The sequence below is a fragment of the Sphaerodactylus townsendi genome, linkage group LG15, assembly GCF_021028975.2.
Source record: "Sphaerodactylus townsendi isolate TG3544 linkage group LG15, MPM_Stown_v2.3, whole genome shotgun sequence".
NCBI classification, from domain to species: domain Eukaryota; kingdom Metazoa; phylum Chordata; class Lepidosauria; order Squamata; family Sphaerodactylidae; genus Sphaerodactylus; species Sphaerodactylus townsendi.
The window spans coordinates 35,817,519-35,839,420 of NC_059439.1; the positions used below are offsets into that span (position 1 = coordinate 35,817,519).

Below are 21,902 nucleotides of genomic sequence, written 5' to 3' on the forward strand. Positions count from 1 at the left end.
TGTACTCCAATCTCAGGGAACTGGGTTTGATTCCCCACTCTGCCGCCTGAGCTGTGGAGGCTTATCTGGGGAATTCAGATTAGCCTGTGCACTCCCACACACGCCAGCTGGGTGACCTTGGGCTAGTCACAGTTCTTCGGGGCTCTCTCAGCCCCACCTACCTCACAGGGGTCCTCCTTGGTAGAGCAGGTGCACTCTAAGACCAGGTGCACTCTAATCTGGAGAACCGGGTTTGCCACTTGAGCTCTGCCACTTGAGCTGTGGAGGCTTATCTGGTGAACTAGCTTAGACTATGCACTCCCAGCTGGGTGACCTTGGGCTAGTCCCAGTTCTTCGGAGCTCTCTCAGCCCCACCCACCTCACAGGGTGTTTGTGGTGGGGGGGGAAGGGTAAGGAGTTTGTAAGCCCCTTTCAGTCTCCTATAGGAGAGAAAGGGGGGGTATAAATCCTCCTCCTCCTCCTCCTCCTCCTCCTCTCCTCCTCCTCCTCCTCCTCCTCCTCCTAATAACGCTGTGCAGTAGACTGAGGCAGAGAGTGGCTAGCCCAAGGTCACCCAGAGAGCTTCTATGCCACAAATGGGGATTCGAACCCAGCTCTCCCAACACTATTAATGGCAACACCACACTGGCTCTCAGTATAATGTCGTAGAGTTTACCCTTCAAGACAGCCATTTTCTCTGGGAGGGCTGAACACTGCAGGCTGGAGTTAAGATGTAATTCCAGGTGCTGTTCAGGCCTCACCTGGAGGTTGGCACCATATGGGAGAAGCCGGCTGCCACAAGACAGGAAGGCCTTCTGTAGCCGCTCAGAGGTTCTCTCCCTCTTTTTCACCTGTGTCATGGTTTGGGTGGCATCTTGGTCGTTTGGACTGCGCGGGGCAGGGAGGTAAAAAGAAGGGCTCTTGCTGCAGAGCAGGGATGTCTGAGCAGCATCAAGAAGCTCCCAGAAGGAAAAGAACGAGGCGCAGGAGTGAGAAGGGGAAGAGAGCTGCTTAAGATGCAAGCCGTGCCTCCCCTCATCACCGGAGGAGACAGGCTGACGGCTCAAGCTGTCAATGCGTGCCAGGGGGCCTCCTACGCCCGCTCTCAGAACGCTGCACCTGCGAGGAAGAATACTATCCCCCCCTCCACGCACACCCCTCCCTGACACCTCTCCTTCCCCGTTTGCTCCGCTGCCACCTCCAAAATCAACCCAGCCTCTGAATTCCATCCCCCCCCCACCCTCCGCAGTCAGGAAAAGAAAGGACCGCAGCAACCCCACTTATCAGGCAAAAGAAGAGTTGGATTTATATCCCTTCTCTTCTATTGGAGACTCAAAGGGGCTTACAAACTCCTTTCTCTTCCCCCCCCCCCCACACTACAAACACCCTGTGAGGTGGGTGGGGCTGAGAGAGCTCCGAAGAACTGGGACTAGCCCAAGGTCACCCAGCTGGGAGTGCACAGTCTAATCTAGTTCACCAGATAAGCCTCCACAGCTCAAGTGGCCGAGCTCAAGTGGCAAACCCGGTTCTCCAGATTAGAGTGCACCTGCTCTTGAGCACGCTGGCTCCAGCAATACATGGGGGCAATCCACCTACCGAGGCGACTTCCAAGGAATACCAGGTAGAGGCAGGAAATGGCAAACCACCTCCCAATGTCTCTGGCCTTGAAGATTCAACCAGGAAGTGGTGGTATGTGTTCGTACTCTGGTTGTGGGGCACCTGTGCTGGAGGAGAAATCCGACCTCTATTTTCCGTGGCAGCAATTTTAACTTCTGCCCCCCCCCCCCCCGCCACCCCACTCACTTCAGAACTTTTAACCAATTTGGCCACCTCTCTTGGGTGACCCCAGATTAAAAAATGAACCATCACTTAGCATTCTTTGCAACCACCTTTTGCCTTCTTAACATGCTCAGGGCATCATTGCACATTGCACCTTTTTTAATGCTAATTTATAACTGCCGCTATAAAGGCCCAGAAGGGAAAGGTGGATTGCAGGCGAGTGGTTTCCAATGTTTTGCCTTTGTCCGACTATCCCCACGTTACTTCCTCCATGAAGAAACCTTTGAATATCCACTGCAGAACTCCTGAGCGTTGCAGAGAACCCGCAGAATGTACTGGAACGTAGCTGGTTGGATGCGTCAGATGGAACACAGTCTGGAACTATAGGATTTTGCTGCTGGCCCGTGCTAATGGACAGAACGTGGTTCTCCGACTGTCTCTTGCAAGAGAAGATCGGTCAGGGTAACCACGCAGCCTTCTTTCTACGGATCGTTCGAACTGAAGGTCCTAAAGAACTCTCTAGTTTTCCCGAGCAGTTTAAAAACCACTACGTGCTAAAGCATCCGGAATACTAAATACTCTCTCCCGCCTCACCCCAAATCTGATACTGGTTTATTATAACGTCCTTAGACAAACTGCTCCCCATTCCTAAACTATCGCTGTGGAATTAATCCATTTAACCCATGAGCAAGCGTGGCGTAGTGGTAGATTCTAATCTGGAGAACCGGGTTTGATTCCCCGCTCTGCCACTTGAGCTGAGGAGGCTTATCTGGGGAACCAGATTAGCCTGTGCACTCCAACACATGCCAGCTGGGTGACCCTGGGCTAGTCACAGTTCTTCGGAGCTCTCTCAGCCTTTACCCACCCCACAGGGTGTTTGTTGTGGAGGAGGGGGGGAGGAGATTGTAAGCCCCTTCGAGTCTCATTACAGGACAGGAAGGGGGGAAATATAAATCCAAACTCTTCTTCTTAAGATGATGTTATTTTAAAGGACAATTTCCTCCTGTTTTGAGTATGGGTAAAAAAAACTAGAGATTGTGAGAAGGTGGCATGAATTCTATATTATACTGGAGGGAAGGGGGGGGGAATATAAATCCAAACTCTTCTTCTTAAGATGATGTTGTTTTAAAGGACAATTTCCTCCTGTTTTGAGTATGTGTTAAAAAAAACAGGGATTGTGAGAAGATTGCATGAATTCTATATTATACTGGAGGGAAAGGGGGGGGGATATAAATCCAAACTCTTCTTCTTAAGATGATGTCGTTTTAAAGGACAATTTCCTCCTGTTTTGAGTATGTGTAAAAAAACAGGGATTGTGAGAAGGCTGCATGAATTCTGTATTATACTGGAGGGATGTGATTTAGTGGTAGTTCACCGGCTCTGGCATCAGCCGTGGGGAAGAAGGAGGTTTGTGAAGCTGGGACAAGAAATGAATTGGTTTCTTCTGCACCTGATTTCTTGCAGCTCAGCAATCGCCTTTCCCCTCCCCCCCCCCTTTGCCAGCGATGGGCTGAGGAAACAATGAGGCACTAAAAGTCTTTCCTCCACATCCACCCCCACCCCCCCCCAATAGCTGAAGCATCCATAAATTGGATGAGCTAGGAAAGGTGGGGGGGATGCGCTAAGCCATTTTGCTCCATGGAAACACCCTTGTGGTCCACAGCTGGGGAGTTGCCATGGAGACAAAATGTTTTCCCTATTACCATAGCGATCAAGTGCCGGTTATTGGGGCAAGCGGGAAGCCAGGCTCCCATCCTCTCCTTTTGTCGCAGGAGCCGGGAAAGGGATGGGCCCCGACCAGGCTGGCAAGAAGAGGTGGTAAGGGAAGGAATCCAGTAGGTCAAAGAGGACAGCGAAGAGGGACTTCAGGTGTATTTATAGACGAGGGGTGTCACCTGTGAGGTCCCGAGGGAGACGGAGGTGTGTGACTCAAGCTTCCTGGGCCCTGAGAAAACGGCACTTGGTGATCGAATATAAGCTCTGTACTCTGAGCCATCTGCCTTCAGACCGAATCTGCACCTGGCACCCGGGGCAGGCCTGCAGCAGAAAGCGCGGAGGAGGTGAACAGCACACCAGAGGGAGGCAAGCAGGAAGAATGCTCCAGCTCGCAAGGAGAAAATTTGTCACGCTGCTGCCCTCGCCAGAAGGAAATCAAAGCTTTGCCCTCTCCGTTCCCAACGCCGGTCGCACCCCGTGGGATACGGCGGCCCGCTGAGTTCTAGCAGTCGCTCTCAAAAATCCGGATTTCTGTAAAAAACAGAGGACCTGGGTGGTCTCTTCAAAACAAACGCTTGCAACGCCAGAGTGGATTTTAAGAGCACCGGTTATGTATGGTTGCGTTCACCTGAGCAGCCGGGGGTGGGGGGGCTGCTTAGGTCAACAGGTAACGCAGGACAGAAGTCCCCCACCATGGGCTGGTTTTCATTTCCATGAATGCAGGGGGGATGGGGAAGAGAGGTGGCAGCATAACTTAGGGACACAGAGCACGCTGAGACAAGGAGTCCATTTTCCCTGTGCCAGGATCCTCAGGGCTGGACAACACGAAATTCCAGAGGCCGGAGGATACGGCCTGCCCTCCTGGGGGGAAATATTGGAGGAAGCCAAGTGTGTGGGATAGGCCAAATGTTTTCTGGCTCTTTTCCACCAAGGAGGTTGGCTAAGCTTCAGAGACTCCTTTCAGGAAACAGAAGAGTAAGGGGAAGGGAAGCTACTAGGCCTCTCGGTGGCCTACATGCAGTATAACCAGAGGGCTTGCAAAGTTTGCCCAAAGCCCTGCCCCCAAAAGGCTCAAATCCTCCCCACCCGCACCAAGGCTAGTGACGCCAACCGTCTTGCAACACAAGAAAGGAAGCTGAATACTCTGTGAGTCTCGAGTACCCACTTGGAGAAGCAGCCCTTCAATATTCCTCAGTCATTCGACAGGGCGCATGTGTGGGAGTAACTTTCCCAGATCGACACAAAATGCACCGTGGCACTCTGCCTTGTGTCTCTGCGCTGCTCTAGGCACACCTTCTTTTACTGAGGTTAGCCACAAAGCAGTGGATTATGCCCAAGCAAAAGGGTGGACGATTCTCACAAGTGACCAAAATTACATTTTTAAAGGGGTAAAGAACATAAGAACATAAGAACTAGCCTGCTGGATCAGACCGGAGTCCATCTAGTCCAGCACTCTGCTACTCGCAGTGGCCCACCAGGTGCCTTTGGGAGCTCACGTGCAGGATGGGAAAGCAATGGCCTTCTGCTGCTGCTGCTGCTGCTCCTGAACACCTGGTCTGCTAAGGCATTTGCAATCTGAGATCAAGGAGGATCAAGATTGGTAGCCATAGATCGACTTCTCCTCCATAAATCTGTCCAAGCCCCTTTTAAAGCTATCCAGGTTAGTGGCCATCACCACCTCCTGTGGCAGCATATTCCAAACACCAGTCACACGTTGCGTGAAGAAGTGTTTCCTTTTATTAGTCCTAATTCTTCCCGCCAGCATTTTCAATGGATGCCCCCTGGTTCTAGTATTGTGGGAAAGAGAGAAAAATTTCTCTCTGTCAACATTTTCTACCCCATGCATAATTTTATAGACTTCAATCATATCCCCCCTCAGACGTCTCCTCTCCAAACTAAAGAGTCCCAAACGCTGCAGCCTCTCCTCATAAGGAAGGTGCTCCAGTCCTTCAATCATCCTCGTTGCCCTTCTCTGCCCTTTTTCTATCTCTTCGATATCCTTTTTGAGATGTGGCGACCAGAACTGAACACAGTGAAGGTGCCCTCGGCAGAAAATAAAGAGGACGTGGATGTCAGCCATTTTGGAATCACTAATGGAAGAGCACGACAAATGAAAGACCACCCTCCAGCACCTGTTCCAACACTTCTCAGGTGTACCCTGCGAGCCCACCTGTAATATTGTGTCCAGTTCTGGGCACCACAAATCAAGAAGGATATTGACAAGCCAGAATAGGTGCAAAGGAGGGCAACCAAAATGGTAAAATGTTGGATTCCCTGCCCTAAGAGGAGCGACTTAGGCTATGTTTAGTCTTCAGAAGAGAAGGTTAAGGGGTGACATGATAGCCAGGTTTAAATATTTGAAGGGAAGAAGCAAGCTTGTTTTCTGCTGCTCCAGAGACTAGGACAAGGAGTAATGGATTCAAACAGCAGAAAAAGAGATTCCATCTAAACATTAGGAAGAATTTCCTGGCGTTAAGGGATGTTTGACAGCGGAATACGCTGCCTCGGAAGGTGGTGGAGTCTCGTTCCTTGGAGGTTTTTAAAGAGAGGCTGGGTGGCCATCTGTCAGAGGTGCTTTGATTGTGTCTTCCTGCATGGCAGGAGGGTGGACTGGATGGCCCTTGTGGCCTCTTCCAACTCTATGATTCTAAGCTACATATCCATGCTGACTCCACTCCTATCGAACCCGGGGTCCCCGACTGATTGCAACCCATTGAAAAAAACGAGACACGTGTGTGACTACTTTTGGTGACTTTTATTATTCATTTATAAGCAAAAAAAATAAAATAAGTCGAGACAGATAAAAAGAAAGAAAACCAAAATACACCTTTAAAGGTTGGGGGGAGGGGAGGGAAAAGGTGGTCTGAGAGACTTAGGAGGGGAGGGTGCAGCAGGAAGTAACAGGAACACCAAGAAGAGGGTACAGACCCAAGAAAAAGAGGACGGGGCCAGGAAAGAGAGGAATGAGATCATCCCCACACTGTATGTGCCCAGTACAGATTTACAGGGGATAACAAAACACGGCCTGCAAAGGGAAGGGTATCCCCTCTGGACCCCCCCTTTCCAACCAATCGCTGGTTCTCGCTCCTCCCCGTTCCTTCCCCTCTTATTTACACCCCCCTCCCACCTTGCAAATGAGACATTTCTAAAAGGCATCTGGGCAGATACCCACCACACACCATCAGAAAGTGAAGAGAGGAAGGGGGCGGGGGGGAAGAAGAGAAATGGCAAATTAGATCCCAACACCACGGCCCTACCGGGCTCCGCCAGGAGGCATAAAGTAAAGAAGAGATGCTGCAAAATCCTTGTTTGGGGGTCAGGATGGATCCCCCCCGGGGTCCCTCTGAAGGGGTCCAGGCTGGGGGGTGGGGGGGAACGCCCCCTTCCAATTATGGTTCCAGAGCTGGGGAGAGGAAATGCCAACACCCCCCCCAGCACCTGGTGGGCAGGAAGTTGGAATAAAATCAGTTCACTTGAGAAGGGGGCCCCCCAGGTTTTCCTTCAGAGTCCGTTTCCCCTGCCTTGTATCCAACGCGGGTGGTAAGGGGTGATGGGGTGGAGATGGTCATTTCCCTCCGAGCTCCGTGGGAGAAAAAGGGAGGGCGAGGGGAAACCAGGTTGCGTTACCTGCAGAACCAAGAGACAGAGGAGGGTTTAGAAAGGGACAACGGGGCGGCTCTCTGTTCTACAACCGTCCGGCTGGGCCACCTTCTAAACTACGCAAACCCTAGAGAAATCATATCCCCTCAAAATGTAAACAACCGATTTTAAGAATCAATCTTTAGAAACCAGTTGAAGATGGTTTTATTTAAGGACCTCGTTTGATTAATTTTACTAACAGTCCAAAATTGTGGGTTTTGAATTTTGGGTTTTTTAAAGTCTGATCTTAATATACTGTTATTTTATTTATTTTATCTATATTGTAAGTCTCTCTTGAGCTCCTTCGGAAAGAAAGGTGGCCAGCATACGTTTTAAATAAATGAAAGCCCAGCAGTCAAGTTCTTGTCTTCTGTTCTCGTGCACGGACAGAGGCGACCTCTGGGCCCATAACCTCCCACCCCCTGCAAAATACCGCACCTGGCCTCAGTGGTTCAGCTAACTCACATTGTCTGGGGGGTGAAGAGGCCCGAAAGCTGGAAGCATTGTGAGGCCAACGTCTGTGAAGCCAGATTCAGCGCTGGACTCAGAGCTGCGGAAGGGAGAGACAGGTATGGCTGAGACTGCTTGGACAATGGTGAACAGTCTGCCTTAAGAGCGTGACACCCAGTTAAGGCACCCAGTAGCAGGACAAACCCTCTGCGAGCTGAAGATCCAGGTTCCACTAGCACTGCTCTTTTAAGGGAGTCATCCACCTGGCAGAATCAAACACTTGACACGCTGAAGACCCCAAATGCATTTCCCAACGTTTCTGCTTAACAGCAGCAGTGGCGTAGTGGTTAAGAGCAGGTGCATTCCAATCCGGAGGAACCAGGTTTGACTCCCTGCTCTGTCGCCTGAGCTGTGGAGGCTTATCTGGGGAATTCAGATTAGCCTGTGCACTCCCACACATGCCAGCTGGGTGACCTTGGGCTAGTCACAGCTTTTCGGAGCGCTCTCAGCCCCACCTACCTCACAGGGTGCTTGTTGTGAGGGGGGAAGGGCAAGAAGATTGTCAGCCTCTTTGAGTCTCCTTACAGGAGAGAAAAGAGGGATATACATCTAAACTCTTCTTCTCTTCTGAACAAGGGAGTTAAACCGACTGGGAAGACACCTGGGAATATCGCTGCCACCATTCACATAAAAGAGTTCTGAGCCGGATAGACCAACGTCCTACCTAAGCGTATGGCAGCTTCATGAGGACTAGTGGAGTGATTTCTTCAACCTACTGCCCAGGACAGCCTATCGCTGTCAGTGATGTTCGCATTGCTTTTCCTCACTAAAGATGATTTATGCAAAAGAGTCGCGCTTCGAGCGGGATGTACGTTTGCCCTGTTGTGGCGCTCTCTTCGGGGGGGAACCCTCCAAATGAGTCCAGCTCCCTCCCCCGTCCCCCTCTTACCTGTCAGGGCAGCTGGGTTGAGTGCTCCCAGGGGTATCGCTCCGTTGAGCTGCAGGGCAGCCTGGGCCGCAGCCGTAGTGGACAGGGGGATCGCGGAGCCTGCTGTGAGAGGGGAGGGGGAGAAAAACACAAGAGTGAGCACATCTGGCAAATATCGGCCCTTCCATCAATGCACGATTGATCTGTGATGTTGCTCCGCTAGAATGTGCCCAGAGCTGCCCCTAGTATAGCTTAGTGCAGTGGTGGCGAACCTTTGGCACTCCAGATGTTATGGACTACAATTCCCATCAGCCCCTTCCAGCATAGCCAACTGGCCATGCTGGAAGGGGAGCTGATGAAATCAGATCCAGCACTCTAGAGTCTGAAGTGCTCCTGAAGCAACAATGAAACTCCCTGAGGATTCCTTCAGACACCCTGAGAAGCAAATGAATGACTTCTAAGTGGAGGTTTGGCTCACCTGGAACCAGCGTGATGGTGTAGCTTGGTTCAAGGGCAGGTGCACACTAATCCTGGAGGGCAGGTTTGATTCCCAGCTCTGACTTACTTGAGCAGTGGGAGGGCTTATCTAGTAGGAACCAGATTGGCAGAGCAGCTCCAACCTGCGCCAGCTCGAAATGACCTTGGAGCTAGTCACAGTTCTTCCAGAGCCTCAGCCCCACCCACCTCACAGGGTGTTTGTTGTGTGTGGGGGGGGGGGGGGGGGGGAAGGAGGATTCCATCAGCCCTCTCTCACTTACAGGAAGGGGGGGGGATATTAATCCAAACTCTTCTTCTTCTCTCTTCCTCCATTTGAGGAAATGCTAACAAATGCTAACAAATATTCAATTTGACTCCCCTTCTCCTTTCTGGTTCTTAGTTGGCATATCAAGAGGGACCTGTCATTTATGGCAAACCACAGCCGCGCAACCTGGCCAGCAAACTTCTGCAAACTCATTGCAGACACCATTATTTTGCTTTCAACCTGAAAGTGTTAAAAACCAGAATGATTCGAAAGGACACATGAGCCTTGTGAGTCTGCACAAGCAAGTGGTCCACAAGAATTGCTAGTTTGGTATTCACTGCACTGATAATAGTCATTGGCAATACTAAACCTGAAAGAGAGAGAGGCTTAGCTAACTCTTCTGGTCTACCGTTTTTCCTGGTTGCTCACTTGGGAGGCAATTCTTATTCACAAGTGGTTCAGGCACGTGGCTGTGGGCTAATAAAACGGAGTAGTGGCACACTGCCACGTTATGCAGGTTAAGGAGCCATGCAAAGGTTATTTCACAATTTCCGCTTCCTTGATTAGCTTCCTCGATAAGTGCCAGCTGATTTTAATGGAGTGTTATTGCTTGACAACGTGCAGCGCTGCTCTGGCGATGGCAGAATTTTAAAAAATATATTATACGGAACGGGGATGATTCAGTTTCTCTTGGGAGCCTCCCCAGTTCATATTATTAAAACTGTTTTTTTGTTTTGTTTTGTTCGCTTTCTACCTTCTGCCAGTTTGGCCATCAGCTGCAACTGGGAACTGGTGAATGCACCCGAGATTAAGGAGCGGCATTTCGGTCAGGCTTCGTCCACGCCCGATCAGGAAAGGTGATTGTCGTGTGGTCCGATCCAGCCTTTAAGTTGACTTGTCCCACCCACGTAGATTGAAGCCGGTAACTCAAACACCGTTTAGCTGTTCCAGAACTGCGCAGACGGGCACACTCTGCCTCTGCAAACTGGGGAGGGCGTTTGAGAAGACACATATTGCATGTACACCTTTAGAAGGAAATACCCCTCACGCACATGGAAAGAAAAGGACACTTACTGTGATAAAGCCATAGCCCTTGGACTGTCCAGTATCCTGGTCACGCATCAGCACGATGCTATCAATCTGAACAGGAGAAAGGGGGGAAAAGTGTTGATCAGAAAGCAATGAGGCCCCACCCCCCAACTTCAAGGCCCACCCCCTTCGCTTCCCATTGTGACCAACCTTGCCAAAGGGCTCAAAGATCCCACGCAGCATCTCTTTGGTGATGTTGCAGTGAAGGGAGCCAACGTAGAGTCGCATGGGACCGCCGCTTCCTTTCTGAAGGTTGTTGGCCATGGCTGCCAGTCGGTTCTTCTCCGCCTAGGATCACGGACACAGGAGGATTATGAAACAGCCCAAAGAAAGCAGTGCGATTTCTTTCTTGGGCAAACAGCCACCCCTCCCCGACAAATGTCCTCTGAATCTGACCTGACTACATGGCTGTATCAAACCACAGGTGAGTCCATTTCATCTTGCTGGGTCCCCAACTTTGTCCCTGCTCCACCCAAAAAGTAATTTATTTTATGATGGGATGGGGTTCTGGTGAATCAGATTTGTTGCCCCACTCCTACATTCCAGCTGGATGACCTTGGGCTAGTCCAGGGGTCTGTAACCTGCGGCTCTCCAGATGTTCATGGACTACAATTCCCATCAGCCCCTGCCAGCATGGCCAATTGGCCCATGCTGGCGAGAAACTTGTGCGTGTAGTCCATGAACATCTGGAAAAGCCGCGATTACAGGCTAGACTAGATCTCTCAGCCTCACCTACCTCACAAGGTGTCTGTTGTGGGGACAGGAAGGGAGAGGGGTTTGAGTCTGCTTACAGGAGAAAAAGAGGGGCCATAAATCCAAACTATTCTCTTGTTCTTAAATATTATTGTTTTAAATTGATTTTTCGTGTATTCTAAGTTATGTTTCTAAGCGGCCCCGAGACCAGCTATGGCAGGGAAAGGGCGGGGAATCAAATTTAATTTGAGAAAAATTTAAACCCCACAAAAACAGACCCGTGCGTGTCAAAACTGTCACTGATGTGCCAACTTTTTCGCCTCAAATTCCACGAGTTTTACGTCATCTCTCGCACCTGGGATGCCTGGACAATGATGGGCACGCCTAGGAGACGCTGCCCTGTTAACCCAATAGCCAGCGGCACAGACTGGATGTCGCAGAACTCCACATAAGCAATGCCCACTTGAGCAGCGAGTTCGGTCAGAGATGATCCGCCCGCGTCCATTACCTGAAGAGCGAGGCAAGTGAGAGAGGCAGAGAACGAGCTGCAGAAACTTCTTGCCAAAGCGAGCAATCATTCAAAATTTAGTTAGAGCTAGCCTATATCCACCAACCATTTTAAAGTGCTAACTTATTCCTACTTTATTACTTTTAACTGTGTGTTTTTTAAATATACTATACCAGTGCACTAAACCAAATTGGTTCATTATTATTTGACACAGAATTAAATCTTTAAATATCAAATATGCTACATAAAACAAACGTAGAACTTCTTATAAAAGATAGGCATCTTCTCCAATCTAACTGATACACACTGTCTAATATTTATGCATGGTGGGATACCCTATTGCTGCTGTATTATTTTGCTTTTAACTTGCTAAATAGATCTATTTATATTGCAATTTTATATTAGATTGCATTTTTACATTGCTGTGTAGGGGTATTTACTGTCATTTGCTCTGGCTATTCTTTTAAAAAAAAATCTGAAGTGATCTGAATCCCTTGAAGTTAACCATCAAGTTATGTGGACTATTTTCTTGCTACCGAACTATATTTGAGACTGCAGAATGTGTCTGTGTAAATCTTCATCTATCTATGCCTATTAAAGGTTAATAAAGATAAAGTTAGAGCTAGCCAGAACTGTGTGAAACAGAAAAGTGATACCGAGGGTGCTGAGTCTATACCAGTGATGGCGAACCTATGGCACGGGTGCCAGAGGTGCTCGAGCCCTCTGTGGGCGCGTCTTTGGGGAGTTCATCATGTGGGGGGTGGAAAATCATCCCCACCACACACACACATCTAGGCTGGCCTGGGCCACTGAACACAATGTGCACGCACCACGGTGAGCAGGGAGAACTCAGCTGGTGGGCCTGGTGCCTGTGCTCCGGGTGGCTGCTGCCCGGGGGGAGGGGGTGGTGCAGAGGAGGCAGAGATGCTAGAGAGGCACAGAAGCGGTCACGCCTTGGGACTTGCTGGAGGCTAGAGCAGGCTGGCCCCTGCTTTCGGCCGGGTGAAGAGGAGGAAGAGGGAGCTAACCAGTTTTCTAAACTGAAACCTCAGCATTCAGGTTAAATTGCTGTGTTGGCACTTTGCGAAAAATAAGTGGGTTTTGGGTTGCAATTTGGGCACTCGGTCTCAAAAAGGTTCGCCATCACTGGTCTATACTGGTAGGGGGAACGAGGAAGTGAGAAAGGAAAGGAGAGGAGAGTACCTTGCCGACAGCAGAGAAAAAGTCCTCAAGGTCACGGGGGCGGATGCGGGCAGCCAGCTGCATGCAAAACACGGTGCGGGCATCGCGTTCTTCCGGGCTCAGGCTGCCCAAAGGCTCCCTGTGTGGGCAGGACAGGTGAGGTCAAACTGGGAGAAGGGAGACCACCGTTCCCTTGGGCTAACAACCACCCCCTGGAATCAAAGCAGGCACTCACCGGAGGGGGCTCTTCTCTCTGAACAAGGGACTCCGGCTGTGTCCAAATCGCCTCCTGCACAGAAAGAAGCAGGACACCGTTTAAGATCCCCACATATAGTTGGAGTAGACTCAGGAGAGCATGCCGACGTTTTTGACAACACAAGCGTGCTCAAGTTACATCAAACCGGAAACCTGCCACCCCGTCCCTGGCAGTTCAAGCCAAGTAGATCCTTTACGTCTCATGCTTACTCCTGTGGTACCACAGAGCTACAGAGTCATTCTCAGACACTGGTGACTGCCTCTTTATGTCTTTCACCTGTGGCTTCTAGGAAAAGATTGCGAATGGGGTTCGGGTACAAAAGACCGAGGAGCTCGGCCTGCTGCCTCAACACTTGTGCGATCGATCTCCCCAGTCAATGCGATCGCTACAGGCAAGGCAGGGATTATCTGATCTCCTCTGCCACACATAATTGCCATCCAGTCCCTGTGTGACCCTTACCCAGGAGGTGGAGGGCTACGATAGCGCACTCTCTCGTCCCGTCGGCGCTCTCTGCTGCGGGACCGGCTGGCCCGCCTACGGTCTCGGCTGCGGCTCCGATGGCGGCTTCTGCTCCATTATTACATTCTCTGGCCCGATCCCGGCTGCAGCCCGCCTGCGATAAGCTGGTCTCGGTCCCGACTGCGGCTGGAAGGGGGAGCGGGTGATTGGGAGGGGACTGCAGGATACCACTGCTTTGGCCTCTCCTCTCATTGGAGGAAGAAGTAGAGCTTGGGTTTATACCCTGCCTTTCTCCGCTGACTTACAAGCTCCTTTCCCTTCCTGTTCCCACAACAGGCACCCTGTGAAGTAGGTGGGGCTGAGAGAGCTCTGAGAGAACTGTGACTAGCCCAAGGTCACCCAGCAGGAATGTAGAAGCTAATCTTATTAAGATGATTTTTAGGGTGGTTTTTATCAGTTTGTATTTTTATGGGGCTTTTATGATTGTACCCACCCAAGGACTTTGGTAATGAGTGAGAAATAAATATGCAGGAAATAAACACACAAACTGAGCAACCCGCAAGTCTCCCAGGTGCGCTGTGCCCTGTTTCAGAGATGTGAAGCAGACTGGTCCTGCATGGGCCCCACAGCGGCTTGCAGGTAATCCCTACCTGTGTCTGTGGTCACGGCTCTTGCTCCGGCTCCGGCTCTTCTTCTTTTTGCTGAGAATGAAAAGAACAGATCCGTGCTTAGCCCCTCCTGATCCCGCCATGAAGAGATGGGGAGGAAACCGACACCCGGACAAGCCCCCGGCCTCACCTGCTGCTTTCCCCACTGCTGCTGGAGGCGCTGTCTTTCTTTACTTCTTTTCCTTGTTCCTCCTGAGGGGGCTGGAGAAACGGGCAGAGCACAGGCATGAGTGCATGACCCCCCGCCCGCCGCCCTTCTCTGTTCTGCAGCCCAGCCCACTTCTCCCTCTGGCAGCTCCCAACCACTCTCATACGTTACCTGCGCTGTAGGGGGGTCAGTTGGAGACTTTGATGGTCCAGGCTGGGCCTACAGCAAACACAGGAGGGGTGGGCCCAGGAGGGGAGGATCATTCAGGCACACAGGGAGATCCCCCACACACGCCACAACAGCCCACCCCATGGAAATGAAAGGCACCCCCATCCCATAAGAAGTTACTAGTTGCTGAGCACAGACTAACTCGTCTGATGGAACCTGGGGGCAGAGCTATCAGCAGTCGAGGCCAATTGTTTGGAGGGAAGAGGAACCCTCAACCTCAGCAATGCAACCACAGCATCTTTGCGCCATCAAGTCATGGCGACTCTGTAAAGGTTTCAAGGCGAGACACTTTTAGAGGTGGTTTGCCATCGTCTGCCTTTGGTGATGAATAGCCAGGCCTCTTCTGTGATCTGACAAGGTCAGGGTACCCTGAGGCTATCCAAGTCATGGGCACCATTTCTCATCAGATCACAGAGGACTTACGGCGACCCCGTAGGATTTTCCAAGGAAAGGGATGTTCAGAGGTGGTTTGTCACTGCCTGCCTCTGCATTATGGGTCTTGGTATTCCTAAGAGGTCACCCGTCGTAATACTAACCGGAGCAGCCTCGGCTTAGCTTCTGAGTTCTCATGAAATCAGGCTAACCTGGGGCTATGCGAGTCACAGCACGTTGGCCGCCTGATTTCTTTAAAAGGCTGTGTGTTCAAAGGTGCTGATTATTTTTTTTGGGGGGGGGGGTGTTCAACTGGGTTTACTGTCCCATCATTTTCCCTTCCTTCTTCAAATTGCACAAAAAACCCAAAATCACACTTCCAAGAATAGCTGGTGGGATACAAATTTGAGAGCTGGACATCATCACGCCAGTCAGGTCTGAAGCAACCGTCGCCAAATTCTCAAATTGTGTAAATTTTCCTCCCACAGTGAAAATATCTCTCTCTCTCTCTCTCTCTCTCTCGTGGCCAAGCTTTCTACAGAAAAGTCCAGCATCTGTTGGTGAGTCCTATTAACAGGTTTTAGACCGTCAGCTTGGTCTTGTTTTTTTATACACACAGGAAGGGGGCAAAGTCAAAGAAAAGGACTGGTTAAAGGTATCGCGGAAAACTGGGCACAGAAGTCTGGAACCCTGCTCCCTCCATACAGAGCTATTTGCCATCTAAATTGGAAAAGCTACACCAGACCTTCCATGGCTCCTCAGCAGGGGAGACTAACCCTTTGCCTTGTTAAGTGTGAAAACCAGGCCAAGGTTGGTTCACCCAGTCAGAAACTGTATGACTTGGGGGTGGGGTGGGGGGGGATGCACTTTTGAGTTTTACACATTCAAAACTTATTGTTCCTAAGCAAAGTTTCGTGATGGCGTGACTTCTGGGATACATCCTCCCTAGAAGGGAGAATTGTTCAGCGTTCTACTGAGGGGAACGGTTTCATTTAAGAAAGTTGTCACACATGGCAGGCATAAAGGAACAGAAGGCTCAAGAAAGTACTATAATTTTGAAGGAAGAGATCCCAAACCGTTTATGCCAACTCCCAAAGTGGACACAGGACAGGTCTTCGTGGGTCCTTGTAATTGTGCAGAAGAGACAAAATTACAGCCGCCCTTTAACCTGCCCAACACACCCATGACAGTGACCCAAGTTACCCAGCCAGCTTTTCCCCAAATACCAAAAGCAACCCAAAGCAGCTTTATCTGGAAATACCTAAAGAAAAAAATATTGCAATCAGAACAATCCTGCATTAAGTGAAAAAATTTCACACAAATATAAAGCCCCAGTACAGAAATTTGCTTCCTGAATGCTTAGAAGGGGTCTGCTCACAAGACTTTGGACCAAACCTCCATAAATGCAGATGCAGATAAAACTAAGCAATCTACGTAGAACTTATTGAGCAATTCAGAAAGTTTTCTGCAGAGTCAAAACTGTACACATATTTGTGTCAAGGGATTTCCAATGCAACATCCCCAAACAGAAGTTTAGAATTACCACCCTTGACAAATAAGCCCTTAAAAATTGGAATGTGCAGCTAATGCGTTTAATACTGACAAGTTTTCACTCGGTTGCAAAATGTGGTTTTCTTTGGACAGGTTCAGGGCTTGCCAAAAAAATAAAGTGTCTCTAAACTGGAAGGAAGACTGAGAAAGAGCCGAGAACTATATCAAGAGAATGGCGGCATCACCCAGCCATGAAAATGTACTCTGACCCTACTTCGAAGGATCCCTTTAGCATTAACTTCTTTCATACTCTTCAGATTTGTCCTATAAGGACAAGGAGACTGTCAGTAGCACGGCTACAATTTCCCCCCCCAAAGGCAGCGCATAATGCTGGTCGGAGGATCTGAATTCTCACCTCCTCTTTCTTGTACGGGGCCTCCAGCATGGCCTCTATCACAATGTCGAAGTCATCCGAGGCCATTCCGTCCTCGTGACTCTGCAAGAGGGGGGGAGAAAATGGAAAAGGAAATTATGCACAGATCTCCCCACACCAAAAGGGAAAGGGAAGGGCACACGGGGAGTTACTCACCGTGTTTTGGGATGGATTGGGGAACGCCGGATCCATGGCTGGCCCAAACAGGTGGGCTCCCCCCACCCCGAGATGCAGGAGCTGCTAGTGGAGAAGGATTTGCAGCAAGCAGAGAATTCGATCACGACCTGGAGAAGAGGGAGACATGAGTGAATCGGAGAAAGAGGCTAAAGAGGAGGGAAGTGGACCAAGCGCGTTGCCAGGATACACAACGTTCTAGATGCTAAAATAGTGATAGATTCTAGAATCTAACAAGCCAACTAGAACCTGACCAGGATCCAAGTCATAAGTGATTAAGCATAAAAGATCCTTCCATTCAAAGGGAATCTTATAGCGACTTGATTTTAACCGTATGGAAAAAGCCACAAGGTGACTACCATGGGCAATCTTTGCCATCAATGCCCATCTTCAATCAACAGGAAGTCCTAATGCTATGAATGTGTAATTGAATGTATTTGTGTTTCTGAAGAACTTTCATCAACATATCAACAAAAGGAATCTTCACATCCAGCTGCTTCAGTATAGCCCCACTGCCATAGAGTCAAGGTCCTTTGCACGGGGGTATTATACTAACACTCAGCAGTAGTAGTACTAGTAGAAGAAAAATAGTTTGGATTTATATCCCCCCTTTCTCTCCCGTAAGGAGACTCAAAGGGCCTTACAATCTCCTTTCCCTCCCCCCCCACAAAAAACACCCTGTGAGGTAGGTGTGGCTGAGAGAGCTCCAAAGAACTGTGACTAGCCCAGGGGTCTGCAACCTGCGGCTCTCCAGATGTTCATGGACTACAATTTCCATCAGCCCCTGCCACCATGGCCAATTGGGCAGGGGCTGCTGGGAATTGTAGTCCATGAGCATCTGGAGAGCCGCAGGTTGCAGACCCCTGGACTAGCCCAAAGTCACCCAGCTGGCGTGTGTTGGGAGTGCACAAGCTAATCTAGTTCACCAGATAAGCCTCCGCAGCTCAAGTGGCAGAGCGGGGCATCAAACCCAATTCTCCAGATTAGAGTGCACCTGCTGTTAACCACTACGCCTCTGCTGCTCCCCTGGGGCATCTCTGACTCCTAGGAAGGTATAAAAGCAACAGATGCTGAGGTCAGAAGATCCATTCCCTTCTGTTTTGCTCCCTACATTTTTACAGCTGCCATGGTTAGGTTCTGGTTTTCTCCGGTTCCATCTGTTGCAGGATCCTCTCCCTCCCTGAAGTCTCGCACAAGCTTCTGAACCACTGCCCTAACACAGCCTCTCAGCAGAAAGAAGCTGCCCACAGTACCTGTCACAGACTTACAAGAACTTTTTGCACGGCCTTCAAAAAATCCACAAATTTACCACACAGATGAAACCACACATATTTAACAACGTACCAAGGTTGTTGATCGTAGAATCATAGAGTTGGAAGAGACCCCTTGGGCCATCCAGTCCAACCCCCTGCAATGCAGGAACACACAATCAAAGCACTCTTGACAGATGGCCATCCAGCCTCTCTTTAAAAACCTCCAAAGAAAGAGACTCCACCACACTTTGAGGTAGTTGAACAGCCCTTACTGTCAGGAAGTTTTTTTTCCCTGATGTTTAGGTGGAATCTATTTTCCTTCACCTTGAACCAATTACTTCTGGTTCTAGTCTCTGGAGCAGCAGAAAACAAACTTGCTCCCTCACCAACATGACATCCCTTCAAATATCTAAACGTGGCTATCGTGTCACCTCTTAACCTTCTCTTCATTGAACTAACATCCCCAGCTCCTTAAGTCTCTCTTTGTAGGGCAGGGATTCCAGACCTTTGACCATTTTGGTTGCCCTCCTCTGGATCCGTTCCAGCTTGTCAATATCCTTCTTGAATTGTGGTGCCCAGAACTACACAACATGTTCCACTCATGTTACAAAGCAATTCCTGTACTTCGTTTACAAAAATCTTCCCCCGGTCCACACTCTTTGTCCTGCAGTTTCCAATGCAGTGTTGCCTCCATCTGAAGAATGCTGCCATTAGCATTTTCCTAGAGCAACAGCTGAACATTTATCGAAGGAGACACATCAGGAAGGAACTTCCCACCTTCTAATGACTCACGCAAGCAGAGAGAGCAGGCAACAGCATCCAGAAATGGATACCTCGCAGACTGCAGAACAGAGGGCCATATTCTCCTTCTCAACCACAAGCTTCAAATCATCATTCTACAGAGGCATGGATACATAGGAAAGCACAAGAACCAGAACCTGGAAGTGGCCATGCAGAATGTTCCCAGTGGCCAGGAATGACCTACAAAGCTCTCCTTGACTGCAAAACACATCCAAATCCCCCTGTCCTTAATTTTTTGATCCCCAATGCACACTTTTGTGTCCTAAATACTTCAAATAATATCCAAGATGGTGCAAGTTAAGTACATTTGACTATTTTTGATGAAATTCCTGGATTTGGGTTCCCTTAACCTATATCTGTGGTGGTGAACCTATGGCACTCCAGATGTTCATGGACTACAAATCCCATGCTGGCAGGGGCTGATGGGAATTGTAGTCAATGAACATCTGGAGCATCATAGGTTCGCCACCAGTGACCTATATGATCTTCTGGGGGATACAGTGAGCCTTGTCTCATGAAGGCTTGGCCAATTTATGGATACAGCTGTATGCCAATAAGATGTTGGTCTTTTGTATCACAAAGAAAAGATGCACAGAAGCTGCCTTTACAGCCATCCAGGCCAAAAAGTTTAATGTTCTGGAGATGGGAAGACACAGAAGTTGTCCTGCTCTCTGACTCAAGATACAGCAGAAACCTTTATTATTATCTAAAGATTATAAAAAGTGTCCCTTGAACCTTTAAAAGATGAGAACAGATAATTCAGCTCTAACCAAGAACCCATTCTGGTTTCACATGCTCCCACACACTCTGACATATGAAACAAAAATAATTCCCACAAGAAAAGTTTTCAAAAGCCCAAACGCAGGGATCCGTTCCACCAGCCAGAAGTTGTTTTTTGCACCAATCTAGATAGTTCTAATTTTCCTGCTAAAAAACAACTTATTTTAATATGTAATCTTTCTACCCTAGCACCTGTTCACCACATGGAAAAATACCTTTCATTCCAAACCACTGTATGCTACCCCTGAAGCATTGGGTATGCTGTTTAATTTAAGTTGTCAGTTTCACCTTGTTAGGCCACCTTACAAAAACTCGGTAAACCCTCTTAAGACCGACAACCAACCAGCCTAAATGTTGTTCATTTGCCTGTTGGCATGACATGATAGCCACATTTAAATATTTGAAGGGATGGCATGTTGAAGGTGGACCAAGCATGTTTCTGCTGCTCCAGAGACTAAGACCAGGAGTAATGGGTTCAAGGGGAAGGAAAAGAGATTCCACCTAAACATCAGGAAGAACTTCCTGTTCAACAGTGGAATATGCTGCTTGGGAGTATGGTGGAGTCTCTTTCTTTGGAGGCTTTTAAACAGAGGCTGGATGGACATCTGTCAGAAGTGCCTTGACTGTGTATTCCTGAATGGCAGTGGGTTGGACTGGCTGGCCCTTGTGGTCTCTTCCAACTACGATTCTATCCAACTATGGTCCTATTCTTACTACTTATTCAATTTATAGTTCACTTACTGAATTTGCAGCTATTTATCTCTCCCCCCCCCAAACTCTGGCAATACCTCAAAATGATTCTTCAAGTACAGGCATTTCCTAACATCACCCAAAACGTTTGCAAACGCCCAACCAGCTAAGTAATCCCAAAGGAAGGTGAGCCTGCGTGAGGTCAAGCCGTTCTACCAGTTGTGCCCTACACAACCCCATCAGGGAGCTCTGCTCCTCCTCCCAGCCCGCTCCCTGATCTGACCTTTCTAATCCTGCATCTTCACCATGGCCTACTGAACACAAACTACGTGACCCGCTTGCCTGTCAGGCAAAAGGCTTCTCACTAAGAGCTAGGGGCAAGGAGGCAATTGTTTCTCAGTTCAAAACACACCGAACCAACCAAACAGCAACTTCTGTGGACTCTGCAACACAAGGAAGGGCAACGTAATTATGGACTACAACAGTGGTTCCCAACCTGGGGAACGCATGTACCTAGGGGTACACAAGAGCCTTAGGGAAAACACACACACACACACAATTACATAATGGATTTGCGAATAGGGGGGTACCATTTTAGAGAAATGGGTGGCCAAGGGGTACACAAGTGAAAAAGGTTGGGAACCACTGGCCTAGCAGTATTCAGATAAACACAACTTCTCCTGCCACCCCCCACCCCAGCTCTGTGAACCCCAGCTGGCTCTTAGGGGAAATCTCATATATATCCCACACCCTACTATAAGAGAAGGGAAGAGCTCACACACTCCCCGCCATATTCAGCAGCACCCCCCCCCCCAAGACACCATCTTGTTCCCAACCTTATTAATACAAGGCTTTCATCTCTTCTCCCCCCCACGATATAAAACCCGCCTATAGTCGACCCACCCCTCCCCCCAACAAAGGGGAACAAAAAGGGGATCAGTGGAAATAGACATAGGTACCTAGAAGACGGAAGCCCCGCCCCCAAACCAGGGCCCCGCCCCCTGCCCATCTCAAAGCCGCAGCTGCTCCTCGTCAATCAGGGCCCCCGCGCCGCGCTTTTAGAACCCTCGGGAGCTCCAGGGGCCCCTCCCGTTGACGTCACCGCAGTGGCCGTGACGTCACCCCCACACTCGGCCCGGCGCCTCCTCAGGCCCGCTTCTCAAGGAGACGAACCCACCTCCCTCTCCCTTCGGCCGTTAAACTCCGGCAGGCGTTTTGTCCCGGGACGGGTTCCGAGTCCTTCGCTCTCTTTTCAGACGCGGCCGCAGCAGCGACGCTAAGATGGCGGCGGACACTTCTCCCTCCAGAACCTTCCCCCTCCCTTCGCCTCCTTTGCCTCGCGAGGGTCTTAGCGCGCATGCGCGGGAAACGAGGGAGGGGGAGATTTGACACGACTGATTGGCTAAGAAAGAAGAGGGGGAAAGAGGGAGGGCGGAGTCATAAG

The 21,902-nt window shown here is 49.6% G+C and overlaps 1 protein-coding gene across 1 annotated transcript; it reads right to left on the minus strand.

Annotated features, from left to right (window-relative positions):
- Positions 1 to 6,208: 6,208 nt before the first annotated feature.
- Positions 6,209 to 21,815, minus strand: RBM23 (RNA binding motif protein 23). Its single transcript, XM_048517529.1, is given in 18 exon segments — positions 6,209 to 7,101; positions 7,579 to 7,663; positions 8,513 to 8,614; positions 9,988 to 10,027; positions 10,029 to 10,190; positions 10,192 to 10,218; positions 10,308 to 10,373; positions 10,473 to 10,610; positions 11,371 to 11,523; positions 12,727 to 12,844; positions 12,941 to 12,994; positions 13,421 to 13,606; positions 14,071 to 14,121; positions 14,219 to 14,289; positions 14,408 to 14,455; positions 16,743 to 16,823; positions 16,917 to 17,044; positions 21,636 to 21,815. Coding segments are annotated over 17 exon segments (1,422 nt in total). The 5' UTR covers positions 16,953 to 17,044; positions 21,636 to 21,815; the 3' UTR covers positions 6,209 to 7,097.
- Between the last annotated feature and the right edge of the window lie 87 nt (positions 21,816 to 21,902).